A 19,272-nucleotide genomic window follows, 5' to 3' on the forward strand; every position below is an offset into this window, starting at 1 on the left:
GGAAATGAAAGTGAGTGTCAGGTTGTTTAGGTGCAGTGAAGGGCGGAGTTTGCCGTCAGCCAGCAGGTTACCTTCACAGAGTCATTTACACTGGGAAGTGTGGACAGGACTGTCCCTCATCTCACAGGAACAAATTCAGCGAGTGTCACTGAGCCTGCACTCTGGAACAAGGGTTTGGTTAACAAACTGTTTCCCAGAAGTCTCTGACTGAGCCTCTGAAGGCACACAGGTAACCCTGCAGGACGTCCTGCTCAGCTGGATTCCCGTTTCCTGTGAGTCTGAACAAAAGCTTTATTTTATTTACCACATTTAAACTGAAAGATTAAGTAAAGCATTGATAGGCTGACCAAAAACACTGAAATCCTTCCTGTTCAAGCAAAGAGAGGGAGAGACTTCCTGTAAATGAGAGGGGAGGAGCAAACATGACTGAGATACATGAAAACAGGAAGTAACAGAGTTCAGGGTCTGTTTGGAGACAGAGCTGCGACAGGGTGAGTGTAAACACCTGTACCTGCATGTTTTGACCACATCTGTGCTCAGCATGGTGGCATGATTCAGTCTGAAGGCAGTGAATTCGTGTTTCATGTGTTCAGCTGCTGTGGATCCTGACAGGGACGTGTTTAAACTGGTTGGGCTGATTTAAAGCAGGAAGTGCTGGATGATGTGACGAGTGTTAGTATGAGAGTGGAAATGGGTCAAAGTTCATGAGGAACCAGGATGATTCTTTCCGGAAACATCAGGACGATCTGACCAACAGCTGTGCTGAGCTCAAAGTCAGAGTTCTGGCTGTCATCAGGTTTAGATCATTTACTGAAGGATTAGAAAAGATCAGTAAAATTTATATTAATGATTTCTTGGTATCTCCAGGCATTGCTTCCTTGTCTCATGATCTTTATAGATCTCTGTCACTTGTTCCTCCAAATATTTTGATTTAAACTGCCATCACATTTCATTATTTATTAACTGAAGGTGCTGGAACCAGCAAACTGTATCACTTGTAAACAAAAGTTTGAGATCATCTACCGTAGATATTTTATAAAGGATCTATAATTGTCATAAAATACTATCTGTTGTTATTAAGTCGGTAGTTTGAGTGAGGAGGAAGCTTCACAGCAGCTGTGTGTTTGTGGTGGACCTCTCAGAAGAAGATGATGGAGGAAGAGGAGGGCAGAGGAGAGTCTGCAGACCTCAGTCCTGGGTAAGAGAATCGAACTGATCTATGTTTGTTTGTTATCTTAATTAAATGTATTTGCAACTGAACACTGAAAAACAACTACAATTATAATTTAGTTTTCGTACAGTCAGGGGCTCCTGGGCTGTGTGCACACCTGTGACCCTGTGTGGATCAGAGAAACTCCAGTATATAAATCATTACAGACGTCTGTACATCTTCATGCTTATGAGTCTATGTGAACTTTTAACCACAGTTATGCAGTGCTGCGAAAAAGTTTTTGTCCTTGCCCTGATTTTCTTCCTCTCCATCTTTTTTTATAATCTTACATTTACTTTTTTGCATTTGACACGATTAACATGAATTAAAAGAAAAGTTTTATAATAATTTTTATTTATTACGTGGGAACCTGTCCAAATCTACCTGGCTCTGTGTGAACGAGGGAGAAACAGTTTATTTTACAATCTGCTGAATCAAAAAATTACTGAAATGAAACCTGTTTGACAAAGTAAACTAAGCTACAAAACCTCAAAAAGAGGCACATCATGCCACGATCTCAAGAAACGGGGCTTAACTGGGATTGATGTTGTGGTGTGACCTTAAACAGGCTGTTAATGTGGACCACATCTCTCCACAGTGATCTGAAAGACTCATTGGCAGTTCTTGTAAATGCTGGATTGCAGATCGTTTCACACAGGACCAGATAGGTTTGTAAATTTATTTGGTGACCCGAGACATATGTGACCAATAAGGAATCAGAAAGGGGGAAATGCTTTCTCACTGGACTTTATATCTTGAAATTGTTTCTAAATAAGTGACAGTAAGGTTTAAAACAGCAGTCAACATATCAAGTAGGAGCAGGAAACGTGTGTCAGCATGAGAGCTAAAGCTCTGTATGTAAATCTCTACCACACATTTTAGAGCTCAGTTCAAACTGAACTATGCCAAGCTAAATGTCAGTGAAGGTTCTCTGTCATCCAGGTCATTGTAGTCTAAGGAGCTTGGAAAGAAAAGCATCTGGACTTCTTTAAGTTGCTTGAAGACGTTTCACCTCTCATCCGAGAAGTTTCTTAAGTTTCTCAGATGAGAGGTGAAACGTCTTCAAGCAACTTAAAGAAGTCCAGACGCTTTTCTAGCCAAGCTCCTTAGACTATGCCAAGCTAAGCTGCGCAAGGTGGCTATAAAACAGTGAACGACATAAGCAGCTGTCTCTGAGAAAGGCTTTTACTGTGAAGTCTCTCTGCATTTCATATGAAACTGCAGGCAGACCACTGATTAATAGACCAGGCAGACAGGAAAAGCAGTTCATTAGTGTTATAAAATAAAAGCTAGCATCACCACAGGAAGTAACTTCACTTTTACCGACTCTGTGACCATCACAGATTCTGCAAAGTGTCATCAGATCTGGATCTTCTTTCACTAACAGGCAGCAAAAGTTTTATTGATGATGAAATGTGTTTACAGAGAGAAGAAGATGAAGGAGCAGCTGTCCTGCTGTGCTTTGTGTCAGGACGTCCTGAAGGATCCAGTCTCTACCAGCTGTGGACACTGGTTCTGCAGACAGTGCATCTCCTCATACTGGGACCAGTCTGCTTCATCAGGAGACTCGTCCTGTCCCCAGTGTGGAGAAAGATCCAGAAGCAGAGCTGGACTGCAGACAGCCAGTCAGAGCAGCTGTGTACAAAGTAAGACTGAACATCTGTCTGCTGATGGACTCATTTCTGAAAACTGGACTTCTTGTTGTGTTTTCTTTCTATTCATAAATCCATCCCTCTGGGGCCGGGTCACACTAAGCAGGGATGGCCAATGAATCAATCAATCAATCAATCAATCAATCAATCAATCAATCAATCAATCAATCAATCAATCTATTATGTCTAATTGTTAAATGTCATTGTGGGTCTTAAATTTGTAAGTCTGAGTTCAATCTATATGATCAAAGCCATTCCTTTGATCCTGACCACCTCTCCAGCCACTCTGTGCTGGCGGAGGTTTTATTGTATCTGGAAGATCTGTTTCTTGTGATGTTGCTTCCTGCTTTTATGATCCTTTTGGTAAGCAGGAAGTCATGCATACAGACACACACACACACACACACACACATTCTTGCACATGCATACATGCTTACACATACACACACATAGTGCCTTGTCTTAGAACCATTGGGGGGTTTTACGGTGGGAGGTGCTTGTGCTGTGATGTGTATTGTAACTGTCATGTCAATAAATAGCTACGGGGACAGCTGCTCTTGGAAGGACACAAAAAAAAGGATTTGAGCTTCAAGAGCTGTTTTTTGACCTGTGTTCAACTTGAAACAGTGTCCTTTCACCTAGTAAGGCAAAAGTCAACAGTCCTCCAGCCGACGCAGGTGGCCTTGAAGGATATAGTAATGATAATAATAATAATAATAATAATAATAATAATAATAATAGCCAGTGAAGCTGCTTCAGGATCGGGGAGATGTGGTGGGTAGAGGAAGTCCTAGTAATATTACGAGCAGCAGAGTTCTGGACACGTTGGAGCTTGTTAATGGATTTTTGTGTAAGGCCAAATACAGGGAGTGCAGAATTATTAGGCAAATGAGTATTTTGTCCACATCATCCTCTTCATGCATGTTGTCTTACTCCAAGCTGTATAGGCTCGAAAGGTGTGGTCTAATGACATCAACACCCTATATCAGGTGTGCATAATTATTAGGCAACGTCCTTTCCTTTGGCAAAATGGGTCAAAAGAAGGACTTGACAGGCTCAGAAAAGTCAAAAATAGTGAGATATCTTGCAGAGGGATGCAGCAGTCTCAAAACTGCAAAGCTTCTGAAGCGTGATCATCGAACAATCAAGCGTTTCATTCAAAATAGTCAACACGGTCGCAAGAAGCATGTGGAAAAACCAAGGCGCAAAATAACTGCCCATGAACTGAGAAAAGTCAAGCGTGCAGCTGCCAAGATGCCACTTGCCACCAGTTTGGCCATATTTCAGAGCTGCAACATCACTGGAGTGCCCAAAAGCACAAGGTGTGCAATACTCAGAGACATGGCCAAGGTAAGAAAGGCTGAAAGACGACCACCACTGAACAAGACACACAAGCTGAAACGTCAAGACTGGGCCAAGAAATATCTCAAGACTGGTTTTTCTAAGGCAGCACGGTGGCACGGTGGTTAGTACTGTTGCCGCACAGCAAGAAGGTCCTGAGTTCAATTCCACCATCAGGCCGTGGTCTTTCTGTGTGGAGTTTGCATGTTCTCCCCGTGTTTGCGTGGGTTCTCTCCGGGTACTCCGGCTTCCTCCCACCGTCCAAAGACATGCAGCTTGTGGGGATAGGTTAATTGATTAATCCAAATTGTCACTAGGTGTGAATGTGCGAGAGAATGTGAGTGTGAATGGTTGTCTGTCCCTATGTGTTAGCCCTGCGACAGACTGGCGACCTGTCCAGGGTGTACCCCGCCTTTCGCCCTATGACAGCTGGGATAGGCTCCAGCGCCCCCCGCGACCCTGAAAAGGATAAGCGGAAGCGAATGGATGGATGGATGGATGGATGGTTTTTCTAAGGTTTTATGGACTGATGAAATGAGAGTGAGTCTTGATGGGCCAGATGGATGGGCCCGTGGCTGGATTGGTAAAGGGCAGAGAGCTCCAGTCCCACTCAGACGCCAGCAAGGTGGAGGTGGAGTACTGGTTTGGGCTGGTATCATCAAAGATGAGCTTGTGGGGCCTTTTCAGGTTGAGGATGGAGTCAAGCTCAACTCCCAGTCCTACTGCCAGTTTCTGGAAGACACCTTCTTCAAGCAGTGGTACAGGAAGAAGTCTGCATCCTTCAAGAAAAACATGATTTTCATGCAGGACAATGCTCCATCACACGCGTCCAAGTACTCCACAGCGTGGCTGCAAGAAAGGGTATAAAAGAAGAAAAACTAATGACATGGCCTCCTTGTTCACCTGATCTGAACCCCATTGAGAACCTGTGGTCCATCATCAAATGTGAGATTTACAAGGAGGGAAAACAGTACACCTCTCTGAACAGTGTCTGGGAGGCTGTGGTTGCTGCTGCACGCAATGTTGATGGTGAACAGATCAAAACACTGACAGAATCCATGGATGGCAGGCTTTTGAGTGTCCTTGCAAAGAAAGGTGGCTATATTGGTCGCTGATTTGTTTTTGTTTTGTTTTTGAATGTCAGAAATGTATATTTGTGAATGTGGAGATGTTACTTCCAAGAACATTCAGCTTTGATATTAATGAGTTTTTTGGGTTCATTGAGAACATGGTTGTTGTTCAATAATAAAATTATTCCTCAAAAATACAACTTGCCTAATAATTCTGCACTCCCTGTAATAGTGAGTTACAGTAATCAATTCGAGAGATAACAAGATTATGGACAAGAATGGCAGTGACATGAGGAGTGAGGAAAGGGCGGAGGCGATTGATGTTACGGAGTTGAAAATATGCTGCACGTGTTACATTATTGATATGTGAATTAAAGGATAATGTGCTATCAAGAATGACACCCAAGCTTTTCACAGAGGGAGAGATAGGGACCAGCGAATTATTGATAGTGAGAGGAAAATCGTTAATTCTGGATAGCAATCGTTTAGTGCCGACCAGGAGAAGTTCTGATTTATTGCTGTTGAGTTTAAGGAAGTTGGAGGAGAACCAGGAATTGAGTTCTGCTAAGCAGAGGGTGAGGGAGGGTGGAGGAAGAGTAGAATCGGGTTTGGTAGAGAGGTAAAGCTGGGTGTCATCGGCATAGCAGTGGAACTGAATGTTACATTTACGAAAAATGTGTCCGAGTGGAAGAAGGTAGATGATGAAAAGGAGGGGCCCGAGGACAGATCCCTGGGGCACCCCAGTAGATAGAGGAGAAGGCTGAGAAGTGAAGGATTTTAATTGAATGAACTGAGTGCGGTCAGACGGGTATGATTTAAACAAGGCTAATGGAGTGTGAGAGAGACCAATAGAAGCTAATCTGCTAAGGAGAATGGGATGAGAGATGGTGTCAAAGGCTGCACTCAGATCAAGGAGAATAAGGATGGAGAGGAGACCAGAATCAGCTGCCATGAGAAGATCGTTTGTATTTTTATAAGAGAAGTTTCGGTGCTATGCAGAGGACGGAAACCAGACTGGAACTGTTTGTAAAGGTTATTATCAGTGAGGTGTAGATGGACTTGTGAAGCAACTATTTTTTCAAGAATTTTTGAGAGGAATGGTAGATTGGAGATAGGACGGAAATTGTTAAAGTTGTTGGGATCTAGACCTGTTTTTTTCAGGATTGGGGTGATGGCGGCAACTTTGAAAGAAGCAGGAACAGTTCCAGTGGTGAGTGAAGAGTGAATAATAGCAGATATGAGGGGAAGGAGAGGGGGTAGACAGGCTTTGACAAGGACAGTGGGGATAGGATCAAGCTGGCAGGTACAAGGCTTTGATTTGTGGATGAGATCAGCGATATCAGTTAAAGACGGAAGTTGAAAAACAGAGGAAGTGAGAAGGGGTGGAGTTAAGACAGAGGAGCATTAGGGACCAAGTCTACGTGTATTTTATGGTAAATGGCCTGTATTTATATAGCGCTTTACTAGTCCCTAAGGACCCCAAAGCGCTTTACATATCCAGTCATCCACCCATTCACGCACACATTCACACACTGGTGATGGCAAGCTACATTGTAGCCACAGCCACCCTGGGGCGCACTGACAGAGGCGAGGCTGCCGGACACTGGCGCCACCGGGCCCTCTGACCACCACCAATAGGCAATGGGTGAAGTGTCTTGCCCAAGGACACAACAACCGAGACTGTCCAAGCCGGGGCTCGAACCGGCAACCTTCCGATTACAAGGCGAACTCCCAACTCTTGAGCCACGATCGCCCGTATGAATTATGAATTTTTTTAGTGAAGAATAGCATTAGAGAGTCGCAGAAGTTAGATGAGTAGAGATGAGCGGGCAGAGAATCAGGTGGCCTGTTAAAGGAGCTGAATAATGAGAATAGGGTCTTGGTGGAGTCCTCACATGAACAGATAGTGGTAGAATAATAGGCAGATTTGGTTTGACTGATACATTCCTGATAAAACAGAACATGATTATTAAACATATCCTTATGAATAGTAAGGCCAGTTTTCTTGTAAAGACGTTCAAGCCGTCGGCCTTTAGCTTTCAATAATCGGAGTTCGGGGGTGTACCAGGGTGCAGAGCGGGAAAAGAGTACAGTTCTGTTTTTTTGTGGAGCAAGAGAATTCAAAATACTACTGAGGCTATGATTATAATTAAATACTAGATCATCTTGAATTGTTAAGAGACAAGCAGCTAGAGAGCAGAAGAAATGATATCGAGATTTATATTCTTGATATTGTGGAAAGAAATAATATGAGGATTGTTAATTATGGAGAAAGTCATGTGAACATTAAAGGAGAGAAGTAGATGATCAGAGATTGGCAGCTCGTCAGCTGTGCAGTTGGAGGGGGTAAGTCCAGAACAACAGACTAGGTCCAAAGTATGGCCCTTAGTGTGGGTAGGGAAGTTTTTGTATTGTTTAAGGCTGAAGCTATCAAAGCAGGATAAAAGGTCTTTGGTAAGAGGATGATCGCAGTTATCCACATGGACGTTGAAGTCACCCAGCAATATTATATTAGGGGAAACAGTAGCTAGGTTGGCCAGCAGATCAGCAAAGTCACTTATAAAAACAGAATTAAATTTTGGGGGGCGGTAGATGACAGCTATGACAGTTGGGGCATGGTCAGAGAGTCAAACCACAGTCCCGTTAACTGGGAGAATTGTTGTTCCAGCCTTCGGGCCTTCTGGCTGGTGCCCGAGGGGTAGCCGCATTAATGAAAGTGGTGGTTGTTTGGGTTAGTGTAAACAACCTGCATCCAATTTTAAAGCGGATCTAATGTCCATCACTGGTCACCAGGTCTGTCAATTTCCTGTTGAAGAGGCGTGAGTACTCACAGCTGGCCCATCATCAGTCATGTCGGCAGGCCTTGTGGGGGTTGGAACAGCTGTAGTCGCTTCCTTTGTTCTTTGATAACCCAGGTCTGAGCCAGCACCGATCAGCCAGAACTCTGTTATCATGGTTCAGAATAGGTAGTTGTCATTCAATGTCTTCCTTCGAGAGTGTCGCCAGGCACACGACGCAACTAACCATCGAGTATCCAGCAGCAAATGTCTCTTCGGGACAATTGGGCTCTCTCCCTCCCTTCGTTGAGGGACCAGTTGATCAAATCCATAATTTTTGAAAGATGCATCCGCCTCCCCCAGCTTGTCTGGGGGAACACCGAGGTATTCCTATATCGGCAAGAGATATAATCTCTCCAGTATGTCCTGGGTCTGACCCGGGGCCTCCTCCCAGTGGAACATGGCCAGGACAACTCACCCAGGAGGGATCCTTGTCAGATGTCCGAACCACCTCGACTGGCTCCTTTTGATATGGAGGAGCAGCGGCTCTACTCTGAGCTTCTCCCAGATGGTTGAACTCCTCACCCTATCAGTAAGGGAGAAGCCTGCCACCCTTCTGAGAAAACTAATTTCTGCCACTTGTATCAGCAAAGTAGTTCTTGAGTTCACTGCTGACGACCATAGGTGAGGGTAGGAACGTAGCTCAACTGGTAAATAGAGCTTTGTTTTACACTCAGCTCTCTCTTCACCAAGACAGGCTGGTACAGGCGATCAATACACCCGCAGCATCAATCTCCCTCTCCACTTACTGGTGAACAAGAATTCTCCACTTGGGGAACTCGTCCTTCAAGTCCTTTAAAAACACCCTTCAAAAAATACTCAAGGGGAAACAGTCAAATGCTTTCCATAAAATACATATACACTGGTTGGGAAAACTCACATGCACCTTCAAGTGTGCTTGAAAGGGTAAAGAGCTGGTCGAGTGGTTTGCAATTGCTGCATTCCGCTTGGCCTGTTGGTACCTGTCAGCTGCCTCAGAAGTCTCACAGGCTAACCGAGCCCAATAGGACATCTGGTTTGGGGGTTACCACCACATCAGGCACCAACCACCATGTGCTCACAGCTCTGGGCAGTGGTTTCGGCAATGGAGGTGCTGAACATACTCTATTTGAACTCATTTCCCCCGACAGGAATGCTGTCAAAACTCTGCTAGAGTGGGAGTTGAAGATCTCACGGACCGGTGTCTCTAGAAGGAATTCCCCATGCACACTCAATATATGTTTAGGCACAGGTCTCGCCTTTTTAGTGTCATTATTTTTTTTGTTTTTCAGCAGATGTTGGTCTGCAGGAGGTTTTAGATGAACATAAGATCAGTCTGAGGAGGAGATGTGTGCGTGATGAAACAGGAAGTAGAACCCTCATCAACACCATCTACACTGAGCTCTACATCACAGAGGGACAGAGTGAAGAGGTTCATACCCAACATGAGGTGAGGCAGCTGGAGACAGCTTCCAAGATGGACGCCCTCCATGACGCTCCAATCAGGTGCCAGGACATCTTTAAAGCCTTACCTGACCAACAGACACCCATCAGAGTGGTTCTGACCAACGGCGTGGCTGGTGTTGGAAAAACCTTCTCAGTGCAGAAGTTCACTCTGGACTGGGCAGAGGGCTTGGAGAACCAACATGTCAGTGTGGTGGTTCTGCTTTCATTCAGGGAGCTGAACCTGATCAGAGATGAGCAGTACAGTCTTCTGGAGCTGCTCCATGTTTTCCATCCAACATTACAGAAGGTCTCAGCAGAGAAGCTGGCTGTCTCTCAGCTTTTGTTCATCTTTGACGGCCTGGATGAAAGCAGACTTTCATTGGATTTCACCAACAGGAAGCTGCTGTCTGATGTCACACAGAAGTCATCAGTCAGCCAGCTGCTGACAAACCTCATCCAGGGGAATCTGCTTCCCTCGGCTCTCGTCTGGATAACTTCCCGACCCACAGCAGCCAATCAGATCCCTCCTACATGTGTTGACAGGCTAACAGAAGTACGAGGCTTCACTGACGCCCAGAAGGAGGAGTACTTCAGGAGGAGATTCAGTGATGAAGAGCTGTCCAGCAGAATCATCTCCCACATGAAGACATCCAGGAGCCTCCACATCATGTGTAGAATCCCAGTCTTCTGCTGGATCACTGCTACAGTTCTGGAGCACATGTTGACTACAGAGCAGAGAGGAGAGCTGCCCAAGACCCTGACTGACATGTACTCACACTTCCTGCTGGTTCAGACAAAGAGGAAGAAGAACAAGTACCACGAGGGACATGAGACGAGTCCACAGGAGCTGACGGAGGCTGACAGGGAAGTTCTTCTGAAGCTGGGGAGGCTGGCGTTTGAACATCTGGAGAAAGGAAACATCATGTTCTACCAAGAAGACCTGGAGCAGTGTGGTCTTGATGTCACGGAGGCCTCGGTGTACTCAGGAGTTTGTACAGAGATCTTCAAAAGAGAGTGTGTGATCTTCCAGAAACCAGTCTACTGCTTTGTTCATCTGAGCATTCAGGAGTTTCTGGCTGCAGTCTACATGTTCCACTGTTTCACCAGCAGGAAGACAAAGGTGCTGAGGGATTTTCTGGATATCTGGCATAATATCCCATCACTTATTGAGCTCCTTTCAGAAACCATGAGAGAATCACTGAGAAGTAAAACCGGCCACCTGGACCTGTTTGTCCGCTTCCTTCATGGCCTCTGTCTGGAATCCAACCAGAGACTCTTAGGAGGTCTGCTGGGTCAGACAGAGAAAAACCCAGGAACCATCCAGAGAGTCATCAACAACCTGAAGATGATGAACAGTGATAAAATCTCTCCTGACAGAAGCATCAACATTTTTTACTGTCTGATAGAAATGAATAACCTCTCAATACATCAGGATATCCAAGAATTTTTGAAGTCAAAAAACAGATCAGAGAGACTCTTTGAGATCCACTGCTCAGCTCTGGCCCACATGCTGCAGATGTCAAAAGAGGTTCTGGATGAGTTGGACCTGCAGAAATACAACACATCAGACCAAGGACGACACAGACTGATTCCAGCTGTGAGGAACTGCAGAAAGGCTCGGTGAGTCCAGATGTGATCATTTACACCATAAATCAGTGTAGACTGGTAGATTTGTTTTTAATACGTAGACAGTACAAAATCATTTTCTTTTGTTTTAGTTTTACATTCAGCTTTCCTTTGGTGAAAGCAAAGCTCAGCAGTTTTTCACACGGTAAAAGGAGTATGAGGCCACTCATACTTAGGGGGTTATTGTCATTGGATCCTTAGAACACCTGGGTGGATGATGTAGATGATGGTGGTGGCTCAGTTTTTTGGTGATTAAATACAAAAAATACATAGATTTCTGTAATTGTTGGATAACATTTAAATAATATGACAGGAAAATGCAGCCATTTAAAGTCACTTTAAATCTAGCTGAAATCAATTTATTTTGTTTTATATTTATTAGAAGGCTCAATCATGTGTTGTTGTGAATGTATTTAAATGTAACATTCACTGGCTGGTAAAGATTTTGTTTTCATCTGGATGTGGGAGACTTGCTGTGTCTTTCTCTGTCAGCCACTGTGTTTGTATAGAGGTGGAGAGCAGTTACCTTATTCTGTCTCAGGCTCATAATTAGTGACATAGTGAGTGGTTCAATCTCCATGAATCACTGGAATAATAATAATAATAATAATGGATTGGATTTATATAGCGCTTTTCAAGGCACCCAAAGCGCTTTACAATGCCACTATTCATTCACTCTCGCATTCACACACTGGTGGAGGCAGCTACAGTTGTAGCTACAGCTGCCCTGGGGCAGACTGACAGAAGCGAGGCTGCCATATCGCGCCATCGGCCCCTCTGGCCAACATCAGTAGGCGGTAGGGTAAAGTCTCTTGCCCAAGGACACAACGACCAGGACAGAGAGCCCAGGGATCGAACCGGCGACCTTCCGGTTACAGATACGCTTCCCAAGCCCCTGAGCCACGGTCGCCCCACAAACACAAACTGCCTACACCAACAGAAATAGCCTCTGCTACTCCAAAACTGCTCCAGATGACCTCAACAACAGAAACTGTCCTTGCTGCTCCTCCACACACACTTGAGCTTTTTTGCATTAATGTACACTCGGTCTGTCTTTATAACACAGATTGTATATTTTCTATAATCACAGACTGGCTCAGTGTGGACTCTCAGAGACTCACTATGAAGTTGTGGTCTCAGCTCTGAAGTCCAACCCCTCCCATTTGACAGAGCTGGACATGAGTGGAAACAAGCTGCAAGGTTCAGGCGTGAAGCTTCTGTGTGCTGGACTGGAGAGTCCAAACTGTCGACTGGAGACTCTGAGGTGAGTTCACTGACTGCAGCTGTTGTTTTTTTCTATATTTCAGATCTTTGATTCATGTTTGAAACTTTCTTTAGTTCCTAAATGTTCAGGATGTGTCGGAAGACAAATGTGAAGAAGTTTGAGTGCTTTCAGAAATGTTGTCTCTTGCCAAATGACTGAACAACAGTTTTTCCTTTTGGCTCCAAATAGAAGTGACAGGCTATTATGAGGATTTTGATCTCACTCAATTAAACATTTAAAACATTCCGCTTTGTTTTTCAAATTTTACTCCACTCAGCCATTTAAACTAATTGTCGTTCGGAAATCATAAAAAATGAAACTAAATATTGAAGCTCACTATTTCTATTATTGCTGGAGAAGCAACATGTTCATTCAGTATCAGCTTTTATATTCTCAATTTTCTGCTGTGAACACATTATGAATACTGAATGACTTCAAACAGGAAGTCAATTTGTTAAGCTGATACCTTTTACATTTTTATTCAGATTGGAGAAATGCAGTTTGTCAGATATCAGCTGTGATTATCTGGCCTCTGCTTTGAAGTCCAACCCCTCCCATCTGAAACATCTGGACTTGAGTCTTAACATGATGCAAGATTCAGGATTGGAGCGGCTATGTGGTTTTCTGGAGGATCCACACGGGGGACTGCAGACTCTGAGGTTAGACGCCACGTTTTTATGATATGCAAATCCAGAGAACTTAAATTTTCAGTTCTATGGATTTAACAGAATTTTATCTTACTGTAGTAGTAAGTCATTACCAGTTTACTGGGTAAGAAGCAATTAACATTAATCACACACCAGTCAAAACACCCAAAAGTTCATTTTAACTCTCAAGAACTTATTGACATTTAATGAACAGCATAGATGTCCTGCCAGTGTCAGTGTGTCTCTCCCTGCAAAGTCTTTGGGTTTTTTTCTCTTACAAAATATTTTATAAGTAAGTAAAGTTTATTTATTAAGTGCTTTTCATACACAGGTAGTCACAAAGCTCTGTGCAAGGTTAAAATAAACAGAACGTAAAGTACCAAAACAGACAATACAATGTAAATAAAAAAAAAAAAAAAAAATAACAACAACAACAAAATTGCTCAACAGAAGGCTTGTTAAAATAGAAAAGTTTTAAAGGATTCCACAGAGTCCACCAAACGTAGCTGTGGTCGTAGACTTCCGGTGCCCGAAGCCAGACTCAATAACCAATGTACTTTAAAAGAACCGATCAAAAGACTTGTTCCAAGGTCTCACCAAACTCCTAGTACACCTGAGTTTTGGCATCAGCCGCTGCCGGTACCTGTCAGCTGCCTCTGATAACAGATAACACTCCTGTATGTATAATGTGTAGGTACAAAAATACTTTAGTCTATTTGGTGTAGATTAAACTTGCTCAGAATCATCAGATTGAGTATGTAGACTGAATGACCCAGAGGTGTACTGAGGAGTACAAGGTGAACAGGAATAGAGACAGCATATAGTCCATTGTTGAGCTCCTGTATAAGAATTAGATAACTTTATTAATCTCTAAGGAAATTATATAGTTACAGTCACTCTAGGGCAGGGGTCTCAAACAAACGGCCCACGGGCCATTTGCGCCCCACGTCACCTCTGCTTGCGGCCGGCATATAGATGTGAAGAAGAATTTTTTTTTAAATTATTATTCAAAAAATGATTTAATACGACGGCAGAGTGTTACAAGCATGGCCCTTTAAGACTGTAGCCTCGTGGGCGGTGTAGTCCGTGCTGCAGGGAGAACATGTGGGACCGCCCCTCCCGCTGTGTGTGTGTGAGGGAGGGAGAAAAGGGAAAGTCGAAAAGTACAGGTGCTACCGAGCAGAAACGGGAGATGGAAGCAGTGCCTGACCAGCCCAGTTGTAAGTAAGCTGTAAATACTCGACTGTACACTGTGTTCGTGTTTTCCTCCGAAACAATCAAGTTCTGCTGGAGCAGCCTTTCAACGCCTCTCTCTGTCTCTCGCTAGCAAAGTTGACCCAGACAGTAAAGCTAGTTCCCGGCTACGAGCCCGACACAGAACCCGAAGTATTAACCTGGCCAAGGTAACAAGGGAGTGCAAACATGTTGAGGGCTGTGTTAGTTCAGTGAGAGATTTATTTGTAAAGAAAACAATTTTCACTTGCCGTCGAAAACTAATATGTACGCTTATGCCTGCATTTTTATTTTGTTAAATACAAACAAAATTGTAGCAGAAGTGCTGCCACGTGTCTGGCCAGAAAGAGCTGTTTATTTGGTAGTTCAATGAAACTACTGTACTATACCGCTGAGTGACTGTCTTCTGCTCGTCAAATACATTTCATTGCATTTTCATTGCAGTTAAGAGTGAGAAAAAAAAATTGCGTTCATGTTTGAAATTTTGTTTTGCTAACTAATACTTAGCAAAGAAAAATACAACAAATTTAAATGTACAATTTAGTACAGGGAGAGGAGCTACAGAAAGTGTGCCTCACCAGTGTGGAGTCCATGCAGCTCTGGCTGGGAAACCCCACACATGCAACATGTTTACAAGTGGCATCACACTGATTAATGCCCCACTTCAACAGTGACACATGGAACCTTAGTTTTACAAAAATTTAATTTACACAATAAAAAATAAATAAACTGTATACAGTTTATTTATTTTTTATTGTGTAAATTAAATTAAATTAAATAAATAAACTGTATACAGGGCAGCACGGTGACACGGTGGTTAGCACTGTTGCCGCACAGCAAGAAGGTCCTGAGTTCAATTCCACCATCAGGCGAGGGTCTTTCTGTGTGGAGTTTACATGTTCTCCCCGTGTTTGCGGGGGTTCTCTCTTTGGACGGCTTCCTCCCACCATCCAAAGACATGCAGCTTGTGGGGATAGGTTAATTGGATAATCCAAATTGCCACTAGGTGTGAATGTGAGTGTGAATGGTTGTCTGTCCCTGTGTGTTGGCCCTGTGACAGACTGGCGACCTGTACAGGGTGTACCCCGCCTTTCGCCCTATGACAGCTGGGATAGGCTCCAGCGCCCCCCGCGACCCTGAAAAGGATAAGCGGAAGCGAATGGATGGATGGATGGATAAAACAAACAAAACACTACATTTTAGGAAATATTAGTGGGTGTTTTCTTGTTTGTTTTTTGTACTACTTGAACACTAAAGTGGCCCTCCAATGAGATGACAGTGCCAGAAGTGGCCCACGGCTCATTTGAGTTTGAGACCCCTGCTCTAGGGCAATAACAGTAACAGACTGAACTGAATTAAACAATACAATATATTACAGACTTTAGAAAGATATAAGAAATAGCTCTAATATATACAAATGGCTCAATTATAGATCCATCCATCCATTCTCTTCCACTTATCCTTGTCAGGCTCGCATGGGGGGCTGGAGCCTATCCCAGCTACCATAGGGCGAGAGGCGGGGCACACCCTGGACAGATCACCAGTCTGTCACAGGGAAACACATTTAACCGTTCACACTCAAATTCATAACTATGAACAATTTAGAGTTACCAGTCAACTCAGCTGGGAAGCTGAGGTAACCAGAGAGAATGCAAACTGGGCCAAATATACCATATACACATACACAAATATATAAATACAGATTATACAATAGGGATAAATAGAATAAACAGGAATAAGAATACCAGGGAATTGCACATTTCAACTTTTGTGAGTCTATTACACCGTTGAATGTTAAAAGAGAGAGAGAGAAAAAATATATATAAATATGTAAAAAATATTGCACAGTGACAAAGGCACTACACATTAGTTGTTCCCCCCTCCTTTGTCCCCCTGTTTCCCCTCCCTCTCCCCTCCAGAGAGGAGTTAAACAGTTTGATGGCGTGTGGGACAAAGGAGTTTTTAAGTCTGTTGGTCGTTGACTTGGGGAGAAGCAACCTGTCACTGAACAGACTCCTCTGGTTGTTTATGGCCATATGCAGATGATGCCCAGCATTGTCCATAATGTTCAACAGGTTCTTTATTGTAGTAGGCCACGAGATGACAGACTTCTGAGCATCACGTCTGTCCTGAAGATTGTCTCCTTGGCATCTTTGCTTAGGGCTTGTTATTGTGCTGCCATCACCAGAACCTCTGTGTTGTCTTTTTCTAGCCACTATTAGGCTTAGGCTATATGTGTCTGGTTCATAATAAATTACATTAATTAGAGTCTCACTGTTGGACACATTGCATCATATAATCTGAAAAACAGTGAAACCCTCAATGATTTAAACCAGAAACTGTCGAATAAGCTTTTTTCTTTTCCTCTTTATACAGACTGGAGTGGTGCAGTTTGTCACAGGTCAGCTGTTATTATCTGGCCTCAGCTATGAAGTCCAACCCCTCCCATGTGAAACATCTGGTCCTGAGGGGAAACAACCTGCAGGATTTAGGAGTGAAGCAGCTGTGTGGTTTCCTGGAGAGTCCCCGCTGTAGACTGGAAACACTGAGGTCAGACACTATGTTTTAGTTATGTTAAAGAGGCTGCAGACATTAGGCTGATATTAATAATAAAATAATAATGGATTGCATTTATATAGCGCTTTTCGAGACCCTCAAAGCGCTTTACAATTCCACTATTCATTCACACACTGGTGGAGGCAGCTACAGTTGTAGCCACAGCTGCCCTGGGACAGACTGACAGAAGCAAGGCTGCCATCGGCCCCTCTGGCCATCACCAGTAGGCAGTAGGTGAAGTGTCTTGCCCAAGGACACAACAACTGAGACTGTCCGAGTCGGGGCTCAAACCGGCAACCTTCCGGTTACAAGACGAACTGCCAACTCTTGAGCCACGATCGGCGATCGCAGTATTATACTGATCTACAATCAGGATCTTCATTGTGCACTCTTCTGGTTTTGGTTCAGTCAGTATCTGGTGTGGCCACCATTTGCCTCACACAGTGTAAAACCATTGCATAGAGTTGATCAGGTTGTTGATTGTGGGCTGTGGAACATTGGTCCACTCCTCTTCAATAGCTGAGCGATTTTGCAGAATATTGGCAGGAACTGGAACATGCTGTCATATACCCCGGATCCAGAGCATCCCAAACATACTCGATACTTCCAAATATGGGTACAACCATGGGTACAACCATCTCCCAGGACCTGAAGTGGGAGACCAACATCAACTCCATCCTCAAAAAGACCCAGCAGAGGATGTACTTCCTGAGACAACTGGGGAAGTACAGTCTTCCACAGGAGCTGCTGATCCAGTTCTACACTGGTCATTGAGTCTGTCCTGTGCTCCTCCATCACAGTCTGGTATGGTGCAGCCACTAAACAGGACAGGAGCAGACTGCAGCGGACTGTACGGGCAGCAGAAAGGATCATCGGCGCCCCCCTGCCCTCCATCCAGGATCTGTACCTCTCAAGAACCAGGAACCAGGCAGGGAAACTCATCACAGTCCCCTCACACCCTGCACACAGACTTTTTGATCTGCTGCCCTCTGGCAGACGGTACAGAAGCCTGCAGACCAGGACCACCCGACACAGGAACAGTTTCTTTCCCCTCGCCATCTCCCTTCTTAACAGTTGACCTGTCACACTGCTCCCACTGCCAGACTGCAACTGCACCTTATGTACATTTTGTAGTATTCATTCCACCTCATTCATTTCTGTATTTTATGTATATAAGTTTAGATTCGTTATTTATAGTTGGTTTACACAGCTTTGTGTATGTATGTGTAATGTGTATATATAGACACTTGTGTGTGTGTGTGTGTGTGTGTGTGTGTGTGTGTGTGTGTGTGTGTGTGTGTGAGATTTACATTGCTGTGCTTGAGAGCAACCATCTACCGGAACCAAATTCCCTGTATGTGTCTGCACATATACTTGGCCAATAAACACGATTCTGATTCTGATTCTGATTCTGATATTGTGTAGAGATCCTTGCAATATGGGGCTGTGCATTATCATCCGGCAACATGATGGTTGTGGATGAATGGCACAACAATGGGCCTCGGGATCTTGTCACGGTATCGCTGTGCATTTAAAATGCGAGGAATAAAATGCACCTGTGTTCGTTGTCCATAACATACGCCTGGCCATACCAGAACTGCACCGCCACCATGGGCAACTCGATCCACAACAGTGACGTCAGCAAACCGCTGATGCCACACACCGATTGTTGCTGCAGCTGGTCTCAGATGATCCTAGAGGTGAACATGCTGGATGTGGAGGTACTTCCAAATTCTCTGAAACGCCTTTGGAGATGGCTCATGACAGAGAAATGAACATTAATTTCATGGGCAACAGCTCTGGTAGACGGCTCCTGAAGAGTGAAGAAGAGCCTCAGAAAATGAGAGCAGAAGGAAAAAGGAACGGTCAGCTTTGTTTTTAATTGGCTGGAAGAGTGGAAGGTCAAAGATGTTACAGACACAGGAAGTGACCTTATAGTCAAGGCTGGAGCAGCTGGGCCGTTCTGGGTTTCTCTGATTTTGCTGTTCTGGTCCTGATGCTGTGAAACCAGAGGGCAGCATATACATATTTACTAGGGGTGCAACGATATTCGTATCGATATTGAACCGTTCGATACAGTGCTTTCGGTTCGGTACGCATATGTATCGAACAATACAAAATTTTTAATTTATTTTATCAACTTTCCTTCTGACGATGCTGTCTGTGTTGAGCGCTCAGTGAATCTGCACTCGACAGTGCAGCCTAGGCGGAGTAGTCGAACGCAGATTCACTGAGCGCAGGGCAAGCTAGCGAGACAGAAGTTAAGCTCTCCTTGCAACATGGACCTCCCCCACCCTCATTCAGATCTGGCGTTTGGAATTATTTTGGTTTTCATGTGACGTATGACCCTGAAGGTAAGCGAGTCATGGACTAAAGTAAAACAGTATGTTGGATGTGCCATGCAATGCTTA

At 44.1% G+C, this 19,272-nt stretch overlaps 1 protein-coding gene across 6 annotated transcripts in view; it reads left to right on the plus strand.

Annotated features, from left to right (window-relative positions):
- The window catches only part of LOC309714368 (NACHT, LRR and PYD domains-containing protein 12-like), a 253,157-nt gene that overhangs the window by 226,695 nt on the left and 7,190 nt on the right, over positions 1–19,272 (plus strand). Inside the window, exons 1-8 of one of the 6 annotated variants that reach the window (XM_082546773.1) lie at positions 50–272; positions 377–796; positions 1,082–1,198; positions 2,636–2,856; positions 9,382–11,155; positions 12,252–12,425; positions 12,911–13,084; positions 16,682–16,855. In XM_082546773.1, coding sequence (XP_082402899.1) covers positions 1,149–1,198; positions 2,636–2,856; positions 9,382–11,155; positions 12,252–12,425; positions 12,911–13,084; positions 16,682–16,855 — 2,567 coding nt within the window. In that variant the 5' untranslated portion in view covers positions 50–272; positions 377–796; positions 1,082–1,148. Of the gene's footprint in view, positions 1–49; positions 273–376; positions 797–1,081; positions 1,199–2,635; positions 2,857–9,381; positions 11,156–12,251; positions 12,426–12,910; positions 13,085–16,681; positions 16,856–19,272 lie in introns of those variants that run through there. The other 5 variants (XM_082546777.1, XM_082546775.1, XM_082546774.1 and 2 more) reach the window with 5 other exon arrangements.

Source organism: Aulonocara stuartgranti (assembly GCF_965226115.1).
Source record: "Aulonocara stuartgranti genome assembly, chromosome: 9".
In the NCBI taxonomy this organism is placed as follows: Eukaryota; Metazoa; Chordata; class Actinopteri; order Cichliformes; family Cichlidae; genus Aulonocara; species Aulonocara stuartgranti.